Source organism: Malaya genurostris, chromosome 2 (genome assembly GCF_030247185.1).
Source record: "Malaya genurostris strain Urasoe2022 chromosome 2, Malgen_1.1, whole genome shotgun sequence".
Classification (NCBI taxonomy): Eukaryota; Metazoa; Arthropoda; class Insecta; order Diptera; family Culicidae; genus Malaya; species Malaya genurostris.
Genome location: NC_080571.1, coordinates 228,153,696 through 228,175,284, shown reverse-complemented (window position 1 = coordinate 228,175,284; position 21,589 = coordinate 228,153,696). Strand labels below are relative to the sequence as shown.

General features: G+C 35.1%; 1 protein-coding gene across 1 annotated transcript in view; it reads right to left on the bottom strand.

Moving 5' to 3' along the window:
• LOC131427903 (myosin-I heavy chain) overlaps positions 1-21,589 on the bottom strand; it is an 85,542-nt gene that overhangs the window by 8,177 nt on the left and 55,776 nt on the right. The window contains 1 exon segment of the mRNA XM_058591481.1: positions 12,858-13,231. Coding sequence (XP_058447464.1) covers positions 12,858-13,231 — 374 coding nt within the window.

Below are 21,589 nucleotides of genomic sequence, written 5' to 3'. Positions count from 1 at the left end.
TTAGAGATATCACTTTCTGGTCTAGTTTCGAGTTTTCTGCCTCTTCCTGGTAGCTCATCCAAAGAATAGTGTTCCCCAAACTTATTAATGATGGTTTTAACACTGGCATGATGAATTCCGAACTGCTTCGTCAATTTTTGCATAGTAATACCCTTGTCACTTAGCCATGTGTACAGAACCTTAATTTTCACTTCCTTTTCAATACACGACATTTTGAAAACGCAGAATTTCAACCGCACAAATAATTAAACAAACGAAAGCTGACAGTCAAACGCACAGCATGCTGTGATCTGAGCATAAAAAACCATCACAAATAGATGCATACAAGACAAATGTATGTGGATAGCTTATTTTCGATACACTCTTTACTTGAGCAAAGTTTTACAGTTTTGTGTAAATTGTTTGCAGGTTTCCAAACGATAATTCTTTGGAAATGAATCTTTTAGTACATACACACTTAAAAAATGTTACATCTTTATAGATGCACATAAAAGGAGCGTCGCGATTTACTTACATTCACAATACAAAGCATTTAAAGATAAGTCATATCATTAACTTCACAGTTGCTTTAGATGAAACTCAAATCGACACAGACGCAAAATATATGTTTACATGTTAGTAGATGTAATATTGTGTCATCACCGAAGAAATTATGGCATACTTGAATTTACGTCAAGCGTAAATTTCATTTTTTCTAAGAGTGTATGTTACCTAGTGTATAACTGATAAATAGGAGACCTCAATACCAAAAGGCAAACAATCCATAAGAGATGAGCATTTTTTCGTTAGATATGAATGGTTTTATTTTAAAAATTTTCAACTTCAGTATATGAGTAATATGTAGGATAGTCCAAGGCGATTTGAAAGCTTTGAATTTCTATGATCTTACTTAATTGATTTACAAACAACTTCTAACAAAGAAAACCTTATTTAATCCACCTAGTGGTGTATTAATGTCTTTCTCATATTACTTATATATATTCAAAAATACCACTAGAAGATTCTGTCAGAAATATTTTTTTAAACTTAAATAGCATAAGAAACTTTCTTTGGGTATAAACTAACATAACCTTTTCAATTTGTAAACAGTTATGTGAAGTGAATAAGAATTTATTTATTTTCTTTCTTTTGCATCGTCGCACTAAATGACGGCGTGCAATTTTGAACACACTTTACTCTATAGTTCCAGAACCGGAAGTCGGATCCGGATGAAATTCAATAGCAACCTACAAGACTATGGGATCTTTCATTTGAGCCTAAGTTTGTGAAAATCGGTCGAGTCATCTTTGAGAAAAATGAGTGACATTATTTGACACTTACACAGACATTGTTAAGCTCGATGAACTGTGTAGAAAGGTATAGGACACTTGGCACTTGGGGCTTATTTTCACTAGTCAATTTTTCAAGTAATTCTAAAACCTTCCTATATGAGAAAGGTAAATAGTATACTTTTATAGAATAGAATCGTTTTCATGATTTTGTGATAATACTAGCAAATTAAATGAAAGAGAATATCAAGGATGATAAACACTACAAATGGTCCCATCTACTAAAGACAGTTTATTTATATTAACTTTTATTGCTATTATTTAAGGGGGGTAGGATCTAAATGATGAAAAAAATCATCATTTTTGCCAATTTTTTCCAGAACTATCGTTCAACAAAATAAATTCAAATATTTTGTATAATAAAAAGCATCATTCGAACAACATTTTGTAATTTTTTCGTGGAAAAATATTGAGAAATAAGTCGGTGAAGAAGCATTTTTGAGGACGCTTCTTAAAAATCATGATTTGCGGTGTCCACTGTATTTCAGCGCAGACTAATCAGAAGTGAACAAATCAAAGCAGCATAGTTAGAGCAGAACTTTTTCTAGACCCCAACGTTTCTGTTTGATATTTTTTTAAATTTTTTTTTAATTTTTGGTGGTTGTTTAAATTCAAAAGTACGATTTTTCACAAAAAATCGGCCATTTTGTAGCTGTAAAATCTTCCCAAAGTAACAAACCACGAAAAGGAAAACGTTGGGGTCTGGTTTTTTATATGTAGAAAGTGTGTGCAAAGATTGTAGTAGTCGAGAAAAACGCGTTTAAAGTTTATTGTCTATAAAGTCGAAGGAAACAATTTATTACTCAAGGGAGCACGTAGGCTCTAACATTCTAAAAAAGCCATATTTTTTGTTTTGCATTTTGTTATAATGAAAAAATTTGAGAATGTTTTGTCAAGTTTTTAAGTCAATCGAAGCAGAAATCTTGGGCCTGTGTGTGCAGCTTCTATTTCTTCGTAGTATTGGACTGGCAACGATAAAGGCCCATAACTTGCTGAGTTTTGTTCCGATAGGCTTCAAAATTTGACCGAATATTCTTGAAATGTTTTACTATTAGAAAATAGAAAGAAAATAATAAATGATTTTTCAAAATTGTGAGACCCTACCCGCCCCTTAAGCGTTATTCTTTATGTTTTCTAAAATGTCTTCTGATAAGATGGGAAGATGGTGGCCTTGGTCATAATGTAAGATAGTAAAAAAACAAGAACGCCAATTACATTAAAATAAACGCTACCTCTAAACAAAAAGTAGCTGTCATTTTCAGATTCGATTTAATGTATTTTTCATTTCGTTGCGCTTTAATTTCTTATTTTTTTCATATACAACTTTTGAATACAGAATTTTGATCTCCCGAAATAGATATACAGATTTTTCTCCTGAAAAATACGAAATTAAACAAAGCAAAGGCCATGGTGTTTTCTTCTTCCGTGCCAGCACCATGCGTACCGGTTTTGCATCATCATTTTTGTTTTTGATTTGCATCGCCATATAATTTCAGAGCTGGAAGTCTGGAAGAAATTGCGCAGTATCTTTTAAGACAATGAGCGTTTTAATTTGAATTAAAATTTGTGGAAAAACGGTTTAACCGCTGCTGCGAAATGGTAGTGAGTTCCGTTTTTGAAGATTTTCGTCACTATTAGGTCTATATGTCTAATAACTAGAAAAAAAAAGATCTGCCAACTAGATGAGTTTACCAGTAAGGGATTTTACAAAGTTGCACCTAGTTTCACCATCACTTGTTAAAAAATTCTCTTGAAATTTAAAATTTTTCACTTATCGCGCTGTAATACCGGAACCGAAAGTCGGATTTGGACCAATGGAAGAATTTCAAGACCTTTTATATGCATCTTAGTTTGTGAAAATCGGTTAAAAAATTTCTGCGATAATTGAGTGTGTATTTTCTCATACATTTGCTCATATTACCTTGTAAATCCGGAACCGGAACACGGATAAAGACAAAATTCAACAGCAAGCAAGGGACCATAAGACCTTTTATTTGAATCTGAGTTTGTGAAGATCAGCCATCTGTGAGAAAATTGGGTGACATCATTTGTCACATACCTACACACATTTGTGTGACATTTTGTGATCTCGATGAACTGAGTCGCATGGTATATGACACTCGGACCTCCGGGCCCCGGTTGTAAAGTCACAAAGTGTTCACAGTGATTGCATAGTTAGTTAGTTTTATAATTTTTATTCATACCCGGTTTTAACCTAATTATGGTCTTATCGTCGGGTTGATTGCATAGTCTTTCTATATGAGAATGCCAAAAATGCAAATAATGTCAATAGTTTTTTTCAAAGATGAGTTAACTGATTTTTATCATCTCAGAATAAACTGAGAAGCCTTCAGATACCATAAGAACATTCCGATACAACTTCTGGTTCCGGAGATAGGGTGGTTAGAGTAATAATTTTAATTTTAAAAGTTTGCAGATCCAGATAGTTTAGGGCCAAATAAACTGATATCAGATTTTCATAACATTAAACTCAAATTACCAGGGCTGAAAGTTCCATAAAAGTATCCAAGTTCGACTTCCGACTTCTAACGTTACAAATTTTCAAAATTTCAAACCGTCATAAAAAATTTCAAACCGTTTGTTTATCTTCTAAGTTGTGGTCATGTTAGTTTATGGTTATACGAAGTGTTTTCAATTGCAGATGCAGAAAAATTCAGGAATTCTATATAATTTAATGATAATAATTTTACAACACCGGTATCAAGTTTTCGGTTCCGGAATTTCCAGAAATATTGCTCAAAATCTTCAAAATGGAGCTCGCGTCATTTTCGCAAATATAATTGAATCGATTTTCCTTAATTTAAATTCAAATGTAAAAATAAGTCTTTAAAACTGAGTTGTAAACTTTTTGTAATTTGTAGTATTTTTTATTGATCTAGCTGTAGTAACAATATGAAGTAAAGTCTTGGCATTACATCCCTTTGGTGGAATTGGGCCTTTCTGTTTCAACAGACTTCGCTGCCGTTTCTTAAGCGTTCAGAATCATTGTATGACTAGTACTATAATAGTCCTACTGATACTAAGGATTCTTCCAGGTCAGGGCTTGAACATACGATAACTAACTTGTACGACCAGCGCTCTCTTCATTGAAACGCCAACCCGGAGCTGTATAGAGCTGTATTCTATAAAAGTTTTCAATATGTTTCGAAAGTGATGTCAGGTCCGCTCATTATTTCAGCAAGATGCAGGCCATATACAAGTTTTCAGATTAGGATTTGTTTTTATTGTGTATGTAATGTTGTAACTTTTATGATTATGTTCTCATGTCTGCAAGTTTTGCGTTCATTTCAAACAGATAAATTTTGCGCAACCTTCTTCAAATTGAAAGTTTAGGATTTTATGTTGTTTTTCTAAAAATAAAGAAAAACTATGCAGGCTCAGCAGATGTTTTTTACAGCAATGACAATCCGGTTGTCATCTTTACCGTGCGGAGAGCATCATTTCGCTCATACATTTTTTTCAACAAGAGGTATATAGCCATTTAGGCAGATATTGTGCCTGTTACAATTATGGCAGCCTTTTCTAAATTTGTTGATAAACTGCACAATTGTTATAGTTGCTTCCTTTTAACGTGACGATGTGAAGTTTTTTGTAACTGCGAATGCAGCATGGACAATTTGATCATCTTCTTCACAATTTTTTGAGATGTAGTCAAAGTTGTTCTACAATCATTTTTTCGGTAGTATAACAAAACTCAATAGTTATAAGTTGCACTACCGATTTTAATAAGCTGAACATATCTAACATAAATAACAATTATGAAACAATTGTAGAACATCTTGAAATTTCAATAAGTTTTATTTTCTACTTCTAAAAAAATAGAAAAAACAAACTAATAGGTGTTTCGATTTTGTGAAAAAGTGATTCTTCCATGACAAACTGAAGAACCGCACACCATGTGGACTACTTCGTCACAAAATCGAAATACCTAGGAGTTTGTACTATCTTCTAGTGACGCTTTTGTTATAATTCAATATTACCATTAATTGGATCAAAACAATCTTACACATTTTAAAATCTCACCCGAGAGCTACTGATGCAGATCAAATGTTCGAAGACAGCTATCTTCTACGGGTACGGAAAACAGCAATCGCAAAGAACTGGTTTGCTTAAACAAAAAATATCCCGCACAACTGCTCATGTCACGAGGAAAAGTTTAGTTTTTTTTGCACTACGTCAACAGTCATTACAGCAATTGAACAATTTCCCTGCAGACGGCATGTTGCATAACATTTGCAATAGGATAGCTGTGCTGCCTCCTGGCAATTCCTATAACATAAGCTCTTGTCTACAGTCGTCAGAGACAGCAAATTGTACACGCGAAGCCAACCATCGCGCTTTTTAGCCTGTACACGTGCATTTTGTATTTCTTATGCTTCATCGAATAGTAAAAAAGTATTAAATATATACCCATAGCTGCGTGGGGAACCTCCGGGAATAGCAATAAAATCGTGGTGTCTTGAGCTTTCATTACTGCTGTACTCACTGTTTGTTCGGAAAAAAAGCCAAACCATTCGTGTGAGAACCGATGGTAACCGGGACAAGGCGGCCATAAAACGCCCTTCAGTGATCAGCATAAAAATCAGTGCTCTGAGTAAGAAGTTAACCAAACATAATTAATGATTTCCCCGGGTAACTGGCTTAGACTTTCGGGTTATGCATAGCAATTGACAATTTAGCATTTTCCATGATACGAACTGGTGCGGAATCATTGCGTGTATTTAAACAGAATACTATTTCACGGAACCCTTTCAGAATGCTAGGAGAAGATCGGAGAAAGCCTACATCAGTCTCATTTTGAAGTTACGAAGGTGAGGAAGGTATCAGGGACTGGAAAACTTTACACGAATGTGTTAATTAGCTTCTTTTGTTGTGCCGCTAGCGGATAATTCAGAGCGTGACAAAACTGTTATGCTCTTTATGTTCGGGTTTAAATTTGTATGCCCATTGATACCACCTAGCTAGAGCGCTTGGCAGGAAATAATTAGGGAGTCTGATTTTGTGTCAGATTTTGAAACTTAGTTTAATGCAGCAAATCGATCGTATAAGAAGCTTTTTGTGTCCCAGATACAAATAATGACGAAAAGACTACAAAACAGAGGCCCTGCCGGTAGATGCCAACAATCGGTTTTTTTCTTTCGGTTTCAACACCGAAGCAAAAGCAATAAACTGACAATCGGTTTCATTGGTAAACGACAGTTTGAAGCTCTCGAAATGAAATTATTTCTATTCGAGCAAAGATTACTTGCATAGAGGACTGTCAGAGGTATATATCTTGGAAAACTATTATCATGTTGACTTCGAAAAAATAATTTTTGAAAGAACCGGACATAAAAAAACTTTAATTACAAAAAGCCGGACAAATAACACATCACTCAATAGTCACACGCATATGGCGCTATCATTGTCAAATTCATATGACGTTTATAAAGTACAAACTTGCATCGGAAAAAAGGCGGCTTTCTCAGTCAAATAGATATAGGCAAACGATTTGTTTATAAATATGTCCGACGTTTCGGCCGTTTTTGATGGCCTTTTTCAAGGGAAACTAAACCAAACACTGTGGCAATAGTGCTATCCGATGAAAAGTTTATCAACGAACCTAGTTTAGTTTATATATGGTACCGTAAATAGACAGCTGACATCCCACTGTTGGAAATCAACGAGACTGACAATAACGATTAGACCAAAGTGACAAAGTACATTACAATAATCCATATACTATAAACGTCTATACAATGTCGTATAATAAAATCATATTTTTAGTTTCGTCGGGCAATTTTGTAAACAAATCGTTTGCCTATATCTAATTGACTGAGAAAGCCGAATTTTTTTCGATAAAACTCCAAATCAGTCGAAGGGTACAAATTTTCAAAAGAATATGTGTGAAATTTCATTTTCATTCACATTTAGATTAGTCAGTTAAAAGTGACTACCAATGTATTCAAAACAATTTCGGGTGTTAATTTATCACTGCTTTTTGATGAAAAAAATTTTGTACAAGCTAAGCAATGGCTTCAAAAGTGTTATCCGAACTCTGCTCCACCGAAAAAAAAAACCATTTGGTATTGGTTTGCTGAATTTAAGGAGCAAGACTCTTTGCAAGCGTATGAGTAATGTCAACAATATGGTTGAACAATAAACCAATCGGATCATTTTGCTTAAAATTACAATTCAAGAAAAGTGAAAATCTTAGTCTGAAACTCTTCCGCTTTCCTTAAAACTGATTGAGAAAAAATATTTCAGTTTCAGCTTACATCCACTAACACATTTGATTAGCAACAAACACAGTCCTATATGGATTTTCTCCTGCAGCAATTATTGCGACATAAAGATTTACGTACCTTCTATAAGTAAACCCGAAAAAAGGAACCTTTAATTTAACACGCGGAAGGCAATGGATATGGAATGTTGTCGTAAAACTATTTATTTTTCCGGAAAACTGCTTTTGTAATAGAAAATATTTAGTTTTGTTTATTTTGTGTAGCGCAATCTAATACAAATCTATTGAAGCAGTGTTGCTAACTTTTTTATTAGGGAAAAACATTTTTATTAGGAAATATTGATATTTTATCCAAAAAGTCTGGCCTAACGTTCGTTTGAGAATAAATTACTGCTAAAAAAGATTGTTTGAAACTTAATCGTGTAAGCCACTTTGATAAACTGGTTGCACTGCATATATGAATACATATATCTATGACATACGTACCAAATAAAATGTACGTAATACACAAATTACCAACACAAGTTAACTTGGTTTACTCTTGATCCTTAAACGTCGTAGTTCTGACACCGATGACAGTGATCGTTTTGGTCGTCCAATTGAGTGGGCAATGTCAGAGACATAACTGGATGACGAGAACACGAATAAAACTGTTATGCTTTCCACACTTCGAAAAATTGTTCTTTAGTTAGAGTGAACTCTACACCTAATTATTATAGAAAAGGTAAACAAATATAACAGAAATACTTTTGTGTCGAATCTTGGAAAATTGAAATAATTGCATTTTTCATGATACTGTAAATAAAATGATGGCGACGACCGAATTATAACATGTAAAATATCAAATGAAACCAAATATTTTCAATTTATAACGAAAAATCTCGTTTTTAGGATTTCCAGGAGCACCTTTTGTGGGTCAAAACATATTTTGTAAGTACACAGCAAAAAATTTTGAAAGTTGCAGTTGACACAAATCCACATATAATACAATTCATAAGAACGTAATCCGTGAAACGACTGAAATTTACAAGATTGATATAAATATATGTCAAACATACCCCGCCTTTAAAGAAAACGTGTGAATTCACATGTTTTAGCTCCTACAAAAAATGTCAAAATGCATTAAATATAAATTAGATTTACTGTAAAATTGAGTCATTTTTGACGCTTATATATGTCGGTCTCAGAAGACGTAAATTTACATGATTTTTTCTAGGTGTGTGAACACTTAGAAAAATTTACATGATAGATGCACATACAAGGAGCGTCGCGATTAACTTACATTCACAATTCAAAGCATGTAAAAATAAGTCATATCATTAACTTCACAGTTAATATAGCTGAAGCTAACATCGATACAGAGACAATTTTTATTTTTACTTATTATTAGATATAACATTGTGTCATCACCAAAGAAATGACGGCACACTTGAATTTACGTCAAGCGTAAATTTTATTTTTTCTAAGAGTTTAGTTGTATCTGAAACATATGTATAGCAATGTATAAGCCATAAGGTAACAATAAGACTAAATTTCTTAGAATCTGTTCGGTTTTCGCTATTGAAATTTGGAAATTCAAAATTCATAAGAATATTAAAGAAAAGCATTTTTAGAGATTCATAATAACAGATCGGATTCGTCAATAGGGGCTGGGGTCCACTAGGAGATTGATAGTACCTATTAGCTCTCTCCGGACATTACCAGCCTAGATGCCGTGTGGAATCCGGCGGAAAAAAAACCAAGAATAGATCCACTGGGTTCCTGCTTCCATGTCGTAAAAGGCGACAATTGCAGAAGTTTCTTTTTCCTTTCAGTTATCAAATATTTTCAATGTTTCACTTCTGATTACTCTATTTTACTATTACCTACTATTATTTTACTTACTATTACCTCTTCATTCAACCTATCAATTTCCGTCTAACTTCTAAGACGCGCGTGAAATCTGTTGACCTTTATTTGGTGATTTAAAATGATTTCATAGCAACTGTTTAGAATATGTCAACGCAATGAATAAACTATTTTGTCTAACTCCTATTCACTCGTTTATTTTGTATCACGTAATTTCATTTCTAAAAAATAGGGAAGTTTTTATTCTTTACGTGATAGTATTGCAAATTTTTATTCAGTTTCCTCGAATAAGAGCTGTGAATCAAGACTTCCCGGGACTTTAATATAGGATATTGTTGAAACGTTCACTCGGGAAGTCAGTGAGTTTAGTGGTGCATCCGAGCATCTTGAAACCGGAACATACTGAGTCGCGCGCGAATAATACCAATACAAGTAACATTAACTTTACTTCTGCCTAGCGGTTCGTGTTGAACCAACAGGTCGGAGGTAGCAGTTCAACATAAGCTGCTACGCTGCTAATGTCGTTTTTCATTGATTTCACTCGCTCGGTGCTAGTCTTTTGCCCTGACAACCGATCAATGAAACAGTTTTGTAAAGTTTGGTTTGCACGCTTGCTGCTCGGAAAAGAAAACGGGTGCAAAATAGTTGCCCGCGAATTGCCCCGAGAGTGCATTTTTTCGTGCGGTGCAAATCAATGAAACACAGTGCACCTATTATGATTGCCCGACACGAAAAGTCCACGAATCGAGCAAAGCACTCAACGAGTGTTCTCAATGAAAAACGACGTAGGACGAAACGTGAATTCGAGCATTCTGCCTAACGTTTTGTCGTAAATACGATTTATTTTACTATGGTGCGCCTTTTCAAAAAGTACCCTCTGAGAGAGTGATAAGTTTTTGATCGTGAATATCTCTTGTTGTATCTAACGAATCAACATAATTTTTGCTACATACCATCGGAAATATGATCACAATTTTATGATAAAATTTTCAGTTGTATGACATAATCTCAGGTAATTCAAAATTAAACTTTTCTGAAACGTTTGGTATAAACGAGTATCAAAGGGGATAATTCATAAGGCGTGTTTGCCTTTGTCTTAATTTTAAAACTAATAGCTCAGTGATCTGTGAAAGAATTTATATAATATAATTACCAAGAGAAATATACGTGTATAGTATTTCAATAGTACACTATTGAAAAACCTGTCTCATTTGACCCATGTCAACACCAGCCAATCAGAACGCGTTCTGAGGAAGAGAACAAACTATCTGCTGCTGTACAACAAATCGTTCGAGAAAAATGATCCGAACAGTGCTTAATATCGTAGTGAGTTCTACAATTTGGTCCTTCTGAAAGGCAGGAATGAATCCCGTACAGCATTCTGATAGTTTCTTTCAATGAAATGCAAATCCAAAATGAAATAATCGACATGCTGCTATTTTTATAGCCGTTTATAGTCCATTAGTGAAAAAGCTACAAACGAAATCACGTTAAAAGAAACCTCTTAACAAAAATTGGATCAGTTTGGGTTCTATCGCCACTGCGAGCAGATGTATTGTGTGTCGTTTGCAAAGCTAGTTTCGCTTCCGACAAGAGCGATTACGCCACAGCTGCTAGTCGTTTGCAATGGTGAAAAAACAACGAAAATAGGACAACGGTGGGGAGCATCCACAAAATCAGCCCATCTAATATCTCTAAAAGTTTTCTGAAGAACTATTAGGATTTCTTCTTCGCAAATCGAAGGTAAATATCTTCAGTTTAGTGCAAATCTAGAACAGCTTGATTAGATTTGTGCACTTTTCGCTGTGGGAAATTCACAGTAATCGAGATCAAGTGAAGCCTTCTTTGTTTTTGCGAAAAATGTGAAATAGGGGAATGTTTAATCAACAACAGAATGTATAAAAATTTCAGATTATTTTCTAATTTATAGCAGTAAATCGTTTGGTTCAAATAATGATATTTAAAAATAAGAGGAATATGTTTTATTAAACTCAAATCGTTGTGACTATATTAGTATTATATTAAGATAAGAATTTTATGTAAAAGTGATGCTACGGCGAAGAAAAACTGCATAATTCATACAATTGATCAACTAATTGATATTCGGAAGTGTTAAGGGACATGTCAAATGTTTTCGTATTCACGACATTCGGTTATGTCTTTTACATTACCCACCCGTCTTTTTTATCACGGTTTTTCTCGACACGGTTTTCTTTCGCACGAATCTAAGATGAAACGTGAATTTACGTAAATATCGTTATGTGCTTCTAGCATAAATTAGGGAGTAAAAACTTTTTGCCCCTTGAACTTATTTAGACAGAATGACTTTTGACCTGTTAGTTCTTAATGATATTGTTATGTTGAATGTTGATGTGAAACAAAAGAGTATTTGTCGTGTTCTATTCGCGTAAATGCCGCGCACAACAGGAACAAAACAAAAGCAAAGTATAGTTTTCTCGCATAGCTTGGATTAAAATTTTAAAGTTTTTGGTTTAAGTTAGTATTAAAATAATCAATCTAGCTACATTTTAGTTCTTAGTTTTATTAAAAATTATGTGCTAGCCGGGGTGGCAGAGCAAACAAACGGGGGGCTGCAAACGATCGAAAATTCTTGCATAAAAGATAATCCTTAGCTGTTGCTTTACTAACCGTGTGAATTCGGTAATTAGCAATGCAACACGCTCATTTGAACGATCATCATTAGCGCTAATTCCAACACAGCCGCCCGATGCGAGCGTTGTTATTAAACCTTTCCTTCAAACATCCACCTGTTGGCAATTATTATGTTTTTTTGTTTACACACAGCCGATTTTCGGTTTTTATTTCTCAATCAGTTGTCTTTAGTGTTGCAATAAAATAGAGAGAGAGGAAAAAAAACATCGTCTGGCTCGCCAACGATACTGCTGTCTGAACGGAAATGCGTTCGTCGAAATGACGGAGCAAAGCCACCGGCGCTGGTTGGAATTTCCAGGGACTTAGAAAGCTAATGGCAGAAAATGACTACATCTATAATTGTTGGGCAATTTACCAGACTCAAAATTAACACAATTAATGAAAAGCAAAAGTGGTAAGCCAAAAAGTGAAATAGTGTTTGCTGCGTTGCTCCGGAAGAAATGAAAATAAGCTCAGATTCATACGGCTTGACCCAGATGTGACGTTGAAGTTGAAAAATATGATGTGCCTTCGATAGATTGATTTGATAAATTGAACGGGAGTCAAACGTAAACTTCAGTCGATGGGAACGACCATAACTCTTTTATTGCTGTCGATTTAATGAATGTCGTTGCTAATGTTTCAAGTGCTAAGTAAACTGCTTCGCCGTATGATCTAGTTTTGTTTTACATTAGCGAATCGTTCAGTTAGACATTTTCTTGGCATTGCAAGAAAATAGCGTAGAAATGTGTAATAAACATAAAAATCAACTGTTTTGCACTTACGAAGAATTTCCCCTCGTTGAATCTGGTTTGCAACGTTCGCATTACAGCGTCTTCCGTTAGTGGTCCTGGAAGATGTATCAGGTCTTCCAATTTAGCTGTCTTATCAACCGTCCCGATGCCGTTGGATGCACCACCAGCACCGTTTCCGGATCGACCACCCGTCGAATGGTGGTAAGTGTGAGTACCTACGACCATGGTACCACCCCCTGGCCCAGTTGTTGTTCCTCCGGTAGAGTTTAGAAGCATTCCGGCTAGGCCTGCGCTGGCACCATGCAGGTTCTGGCCTTTGGCGTTGAAACCAACTGTTGTCCTCCGTGGCAACGTCCCGCCGCCCGTCATACCGCCACCTCCACCACCGCCGCATTGAGCTGTGTCTGAAAGAAACGTTTAATAAATGATCGTTACTACACTTGAAAGTCGCGGAATGTGTTCGGAACGCGGATGGATTATTATTTTTATTAATCCGTTCTGCACAGCAACCGAAAATATCGGAAAGTAATAATAATTATAATTTTAAAATTACATACTTATAATTTTAAAATAACAACCATAATTTTGTCACGCCCTTCATTTAACCGAATCCGTTAGTTGTCAATTCCGATAAATACCACTAAAATGTGAACAGCGGTGAGTAACCTGTTGGCATGATGGCGAGATGCTTTAACAATATGTACTTGATATACCGTACGCACACACTTTCGTGTAGGTATGTATGTTTTTCACCCGAAAGAACCACTTTCGTGATATACACAGGATAAGATTGTGCGTGGCAGGCCGGCCGCAGGGAGATTGCGCGTGTAAGCAAAATGATTGGATTATAACGGAGCGGATTAATGTCTTTCCATTTGTACCTTTAAATGAGTTGGCATTTATCAGTCAATAGCTGGTGTATGTATAATTTACGGAATCCCGACATTGAATCATAAATAATCTTGTTCTACGTGAACTTTAAGTTTTACTGAAGAGAGTAAATTTCATTGGTATGTAACTGCTAAAACAATACATTTTTTTGTTCCTATTATAAAGTTTGTAACCTTTTGGTCATTCACCTCTTTAGACCAGAAACATTTTTTGATCCTATGTTGGGAATCGAACCCAGCTGGGTTGCGTGAAAGGCATTGACTTACCTATCACGCTATACCCGTTCCCCAAAAACAACACATTGTTTGCCGAGAACTTACACACGGAACCAACAGCGATTGTAGAATATTAGATTGTTTTCTGATTTCGATTGGTTAAATTTTGTACAACTAATAGATCATTGTTTTTTTCTGAGCTGTCATTTTTGTCGTGAATACGACTTACTTTACTATGGGGCGCCATTTCAAAATTAATCATCTGTGAGAGTGATAATCGGAAATATGATCATCAATTTATGATAACATTTTCAGTTGTATAACATAATCACAAATAATTCAAAATTTGAAGTTTTCTGAAATATTTAGTATCATGTTCAGTTCAGTATTGAGTCAATTGCGGGACGTTCGCAGCACCAGTTTTTCTTCTAAGAAGATCGACTGCTGCTCGTCTACATTGGAGCAAAATACAACCAAAAGTAGATAACGATGGGGAACAGAACCAGTCCTAATCGAAGAACATCAATTTTGTAATTTGATTATTTTTGTGTACTGCTTCGCGTTCGAAAAGAATGCTCCGAGCAGTGTAAATTATCGTTGACTTTTCTGAATGCCTTCCTCAAAAATATGCACATACGATAGAAATAATCGACATCAAAATTCTATACCAACCACCCATTTGTGAAAAATCCGCAAACGAAGTCGCGTGAAAAGAAAGCTTCTAACCAAAATTGGTTTAGTATGGAATCAATCGACACTGTAAGCAATTCTGCTGTGGGACGTTCGAAGAGCCAGTTCCCCTTCAAATAAGAATGATTGTTCCATCCTGTTGCTGGTCGTTTGCATTGAAAAAATATACAACGAAAAGTGAACAACGACGGGGAACATTATACAAAATCAGCCCTTCTAAGGGCTCCAAATGTTATCTAAAGAACTATTAGAATTACTTATCTGTTGAAATATGCAAAACGGAAGTGAGATTATATTCACTTCAGTTAAGTGAAGGTTTACAGTTTCCTCGGCTCTTTTAGGCGTGAATACGTCCTAGTTTACTATTGAGCGCCCATTTAAAATTTATCATATGATTGAGTGAAAAGTTTTTAATCGTTTTTTCGGAGATAAGATCAGCAGTTTGGAATATAATTTTCAGTAGCACAATATGCCCACAAATAACTCGAAATAAAAGTTCTTTAATGTGTTTCATAAGTAAGTGAACCCGGAAATATAGACTTGAAATTGAATTGTGAAACAGAATTCTGAAGCTGAGTTCTGAACCACAGACCAAAATTCAGGACCGAACTTCGGACCCAGAATTCAGTTGTAATTCCAGAATTCAGTTCTTAAATTCATTCCGGAATCCAGGTTCATGTCAGTTCCAGAATGCTGATCTAGAGTTTGGTTCCAAAATTCAGTTCCACAATTCTGGAAATCAAACTGAATTCAGGATTCTGAAAATTTTTAACAATATTCCTGATCAAGATTCTAGAACTCAATTTCAGAGCTGAATTCTGGATCTGAATTTGAAACCAGCAGTCTGGTCTAGAGTTCGGTGTTCAGTCCCGAATCAGAATTTTTGTCTCGAATTCAGTTCCAGAACACAGATGCAGTCATCAGTTCTACAATCCATATCTTGAATTCAGTTCTAGAATCCTGTTTCAGAATTCAGTTCGCGAGTTTCAGAATATAGCATCAAAATCAAGTTTTAGAATTGGGTTAAAACATTCGGCTCCAAAATTCAGCTTCAGAATTCCAGGTCCAGAGTTCAGATTCTTCAACAACGTAGAAACTGAACCGACCATTTTATTTGTATTCACATCATCCGGTTTTGTCTCTAACATTACCCATCCGCCTTTTTTTTGCTTTTCACGAATCAGAAGTGAAGCGTTGAATTTGCAATGCTGGCAGTTTAGCAAAGGCATACGTCTATCAAACTTGTTTGAAAAAAAAACTAGAAACAAACAAATACTTCGTAGAACTAATATGGATGAGTTTTTATAGGTTGAACGTTAAAAGCGTTTTATTTTATGGACAAAACTCAAGCGCTAAACTTGACTCAAGCGCCATTTTGAATAAAGCATTATTTACTGAATTTATAAAATACTGGTTGGAGTAATCTAAAATCATCTTTGAAATATCTATGAAAACAAACCTCGTCGTTTTCAATTTCGGTTAAACAGCAGCAGGAGAAAATGAAATTGTAATGCTTTGTTCATGAAACAGCATTTCAGAAATCTTATTGTACCTGATAATGTTTAAAAATCAGTTGCTGATGAGTCGAATGCAACATGTTACATTTTCAATAAAAAAATTCAAAACATCATTATTTCCCTTCAACAACAATCTAATGTTATGTTGCTTCGGCCTTAAATTGTTTTAAAACATAGTAGTTTTTGAATTTTTTGAAAAAAATTACAAGGTTGTGCACACTATCTAGGATTCCAAAGACCTTCAATTACTTATGTCGTTTTCGCTTGAGAACACTGAAACTGACCCAGGGTAGTTTCTTCAAACAAACACTTTTCACGAAACTGTGTTGTTTTCGCGCTTAGCAACGGCGGTTTGAGCAAACCTGATATAACAACCAGGTTCGAAACTGACTCGATTTTCAGTTCAACAACGTTAAAACTAGGTTCGAAACTAGCTTCAAACAAACGGTTTGACAGCAGTTAGGGTGGAAACTGGGTTAGGTTTGGTATCAAGCGAAAACGACATTATATATCATCGTCAAGGGTGTTGAAGAAGTAGGTATCTATAACAATATTCACAACAAAAACTGTTTTGCGAACTTTCGTTTTCGTTCACAAATATAGATTTCTGTACATGACAAGCGCCACCAGTGATTTGTTTGCTATGTTTTAAAGCTTGTTATCAGGTGCGTACCCAGAAAAATTTTTCGGGTTAGGCTCAGAACATGTTTATCAATTTCCATAGTCCGAACACGGGGCTAAACCGGACAGCTTAAATGTCTTCTAAACCAGCAAGATCAATTGGGTTGACTTTGTAAACGCGCTTTTATGTGACAAACAGACGTCAGTCAGCTGGATGATACTGTGTCAATTCAGTTTGGCGTCAATCGTGTCAAAGGGTGTACGTTTTTTCGCTAAATTTTTTTAACTTTTAAATTTTTGGGTATATATGATTAAGGCCTTATTAAGGCCATCGTCCAAGTACCATGCGCGCGGGTGGTTTTAGGAATTTTCGATGGAAATTTTGAAGAACTTAACAAAACCGAAAACATACAGAATTGAGAATTGTTATCAAAAATAGCTCAGAAAAATAAGTTTTTTGTGATCTTTTACAATTATCTGAAAAAGTAATGCGATGACATGAAATATTTTTTTCAAATAAACCTTATGAGGACTACAAGAATTACATTCGGACACAATTTTGAAAAACCTTTTCACGCTCTTCATGGAAAATCATCGAATTTTAAAAATACAACGAAATCGGTTATATGACATTCGTTGATTTTCCATGAAAAGCGTGAAAAGGTTGTCCAAAAATGGGTCCGATTGTAATTCTTGTAGCCAGCGTAAGGTTTATTCGATAAAAAAATCATGTCATCGAATTATTTTTCCAAATAATTGTGAAAGATTACAAAAAAACTCATTTTCCAGAGCTATTTTTGATAGAACTCGGAAAAATCCTCCGAATTTTCCAGTTATTTTCACCCTGTAGATAGATAAAAGTTTTTCAAAGGGCTTTAATTTTTTGGTTTTGACAAATTTTTCAAATTTTCCATCAAAAATGTCCTAAAACCACCTGCGCGCATGGTACTTGGACGATGGCCTTAAATGCTTTCGATTACGTGTAAAATAATAGTAATTGCTATTGGGTCTCGAAAATTTATTGTCTGTGCGGGTCTAATTTGAACAAAAAATTGAAATTCTTAACGGATTGTTGAAACATACCTGAATATTGATATCTATATTAAAATTCTACTTCTTATCACTTATTAAAAATAAATTTACCATAAATCAAATCAAAAATGTTCCTTCTATGTAACGAAGCAATCAAATAGGCTTCAAGAAAGACTCCAAAGTCAGTTTTAACATCAATAATTTGTTACTACAGGGCGTGAAGTATCGACAAATACAAATTATAATACGGAATACTTCGACAAATTTTTAAGGACACATTTTGCATCGTGCGGTACACTGTCATGATACACTGTCAGAGTGACAATGTACTTTAACGAGTTTTCTATAAAACTAGCAACACTGAAGGGTAAGAACAAGTTCACCATAGTTACTGTTTATTATAGTGAAAAATAAATAAACAAACAGTTTTTATCTGATAGTCAAGATCACAAGCGAAATGTAAGTTAAACAATAATCTAGAATGGTTAAGCCACCATGAATATACTACTAGCTATATTGATATTTTTAGATTCGTGGGTTCATCTTTTGTGCTAGTGCCGGTGATATTTAGACTGATTGTTGCAGTTTAATACAGCAACGATAAACATAAAGCGTTGCCAGAAACGATCTCCTTCCACATTTTCAAACTATCGCAATGAAAGGGAGTAATTTGCTAGGCTTACTTGTTCAGGCTGTGAACCAAACATTAACAGTTCGTTTGTATGGGACTTAGGGGTATTATTATTTGTATTTGGTTTCGATACAATTGTTATCTATATATATAAAAATGCAGAGATCATTCTTTGTAATCGCATCACGTAAGAACGGGTGGACGGATTTACATGATTCTTTTTTTGTTTGATCAGGTTTTACCCCCACCGGGTTCGTGCTTAAAAAAAATTGGAAAACTGGCCGGAAAAGTGGGAAAAATCCATGAAGTTATTTTGTATGGACAATGGAATTTTCCACTGAAAAAGTCGCCAATGATTGCTAGATCTACGATTGATGTTTGGCGCATAACGAACTGCATAAGTGCTTGGCCGTCGAAGGAAAGAATACTAGATCGTAGAAAAAATCGTTTGGCGCGCAACGAATAGTTGCGTGTGGAGATTGCACATGCATACTTGATTCATTTTAATTGTCATTTTGAGTCACGTGCTTAATTGGATATCACAATTATTGCTTGCCAAATAACTCAATAGCGGAATGCATATGACTGTTCTAGAAAACCGCTGTAGACAGGAGAAAAAGTTCTGATATCGTTGACCAGTTGATGGAGTGTAAATAATATTGGTCATCGTGAGCGCGAGTTTAAAAAATCAGAAAAATTTTGATTAAATCAATGAAGAGATTGTTCTGTAGAAGCGCTAATGTCAAACTAAAATATTTTCCGTGATTTCTAATGATTTAGCGCACATAACAAGTGGCCATTAAATATCAATGTTCAATATGATTATCATGATGGATTTATTTAAGCCTGGTGCCTGAACAATATCCACTTTATTAGAGCCCTAAAGTACGCGTGGCACTTTTTGCGACTTGAATATACAGAACAAGTTCTGAGAAAACTTTCTCGCTGCTTAAAAACTGTACAAGGAACTGCTTCAAAGTTTATTGTGTTGCATCGGGTGAACATTCAAGTATGAGTAATTCCCAAAAACGGACTGTTCAGATTGGTTTGTATGTATGTGTTAAAATTCTGGTTAGTGACCTTTTTTATCCATTACTGAAGCCATTAAAGAAAGATTTTTTATTGACTCAAAGGATGGGATGACAATCTATGCATTTGCTCAATTTTTTCTTAACAGAAGTGATTGACATTTTTACATCAATTTCTGGTGATAATTCGTTTTTGAGCTAAATGAATGTGTGTCAAATTCCGTTGATTGTAGGATAAGTAATCACAAAAATAATGGAGATATACGTTAACTACTTAGTCGTTTGACAATTCTGCTGTCCGAAAACATAAATTCGAACAAATATTTTTTTGGAGAGACGAAGTTCGATGGGCTAGTATTTTTATATATCCATTCAAGCACGATTTCATTTTTTTTGCGCTCGTTAAAGCAAAGTCTTGCATTACATTCCTTTTGTGGAATTTGGCCCTTCTGTTTCAACAGACTTCGCAGCCGATTCTTAGTGTACAGAATCATTGCATGGCTAGTACTATGGATCCTACTAACACTAAGAATCCTTCCAGGTCGGGGCTCGAACATACGACAATTGGCTTGTAAGACCAGCGTCCTATCCATTGAACCGCCAACCCGGGACATGCGTTCATTAACTTTTATTAAATTTTGGGGCCCTACCGTATCCGTTCTTCATTTTTGAGTGAAACTTTAAAGTCTGGTTTAGCCCCAATTTGGTTGGTAATTTCATGGTAAATTGGTAAAAAAACTAATGCTTGTTTTTCCTATTCACAAATTGGGAATTGTAGCTAAAAGTTAAAGCTGCACAACTGTATAGATAAATGGATAAAAACCTAAGTGTAATCGATGCTTTATTCAATTTCCTCAAAGTGACCGACTTAGCCCCGGTCTCCCCTAAATTTACTTGAACAATTTTTGGTTTTGAAGCCGTTTGTTCAAAATTATCCATTTTATAATCGAAAAGAGTTTTAATATAGGGGAGAGCGGGGCTAAGCCGGACACTTTTCGGAAAAACAGTTATTTCTCTTGTTAAACCTTCAGCTACAACTCCTAATTTGTGAATTTAAAAAATACGCATTAATTTTCGTACCAAGTCGTGCAGAAGTGACCACCCTAAAATTCAATTCTGGAAACACGGAGTTTATAATTATAAACTAATACAATGGGGTGTGAAATCTCGAGATATCTTAATTTCAACTATTCGTGAGACTGACGTCTCAACCTCTAGCTAACTGACGTCTGTCTGTCGCATGAAAGCGCATGGATCGAAATAATTGCAAACTTAGAAGATATTCACGCTGTCCGGCTTACCCCGTGTCTGGTCTAACCCCGCTCTCACTCAATAATTTCTCGAGTTTCGAGGGGAGGGGGTTTCAATCCGATTTCTTCAAACTACTTATCGTAAATATCAAATTCTTTTGCTATTCTCGTTTAAGTTAAATGTTCTCGAATCTACTGGCTGTTTAGATTAGATAACTTTTTCAAATCACCTAGTTAGAAGTGTTTAGAAATACTTTAATTCTGATCCTACATTGTTAATACAACTTTGTTTGCAACACCTGTGAACCAAAATTTTAGCGAACTGCAGTGCCCATACAAGCAAACACGGTGTGCAGTAAACGAGTGAATGGTGAAGCGAATTTCAACTATCCGTTCCGCATGAAAGCAGCCACCGACTAAACTAGAAAATGTGACAGAGATTCCGTTTTGAGCGACAGTTCGGATGAGGTCATTATGGGATACTGTGATAAGTTCGAGAAAACAGGTCAATTCAAACCAAATTTTCAATGATGTACTATTGAAATACCAAAACGACGTTGTAACAGGTGTTAAGTTAAATATTTCCTAATCGGTTGGTTGTTAAATTATATTAATCCATCAACACACGATTGAGTTATAAGCGCTCAAAATTGTCACAGGGAAAGGGTTAAGCGGCTAGTTTTAATGCCAAAAATTAGTCAGTACAATAGAAACTCATTTTATTTAGTTACCAAAAAAGTAACGCTAGGGTAGACACGTTGTTGATTGAACCAAATAATTCTCGGTTAATTTTTCAGAAGGCTGTAAGAGCAAGTGACAGTTTCCCTTTGTTTACTTTCAAACATTAAATTATATTGATCGTTCAGTCGATTCCAATTAAGATTTCA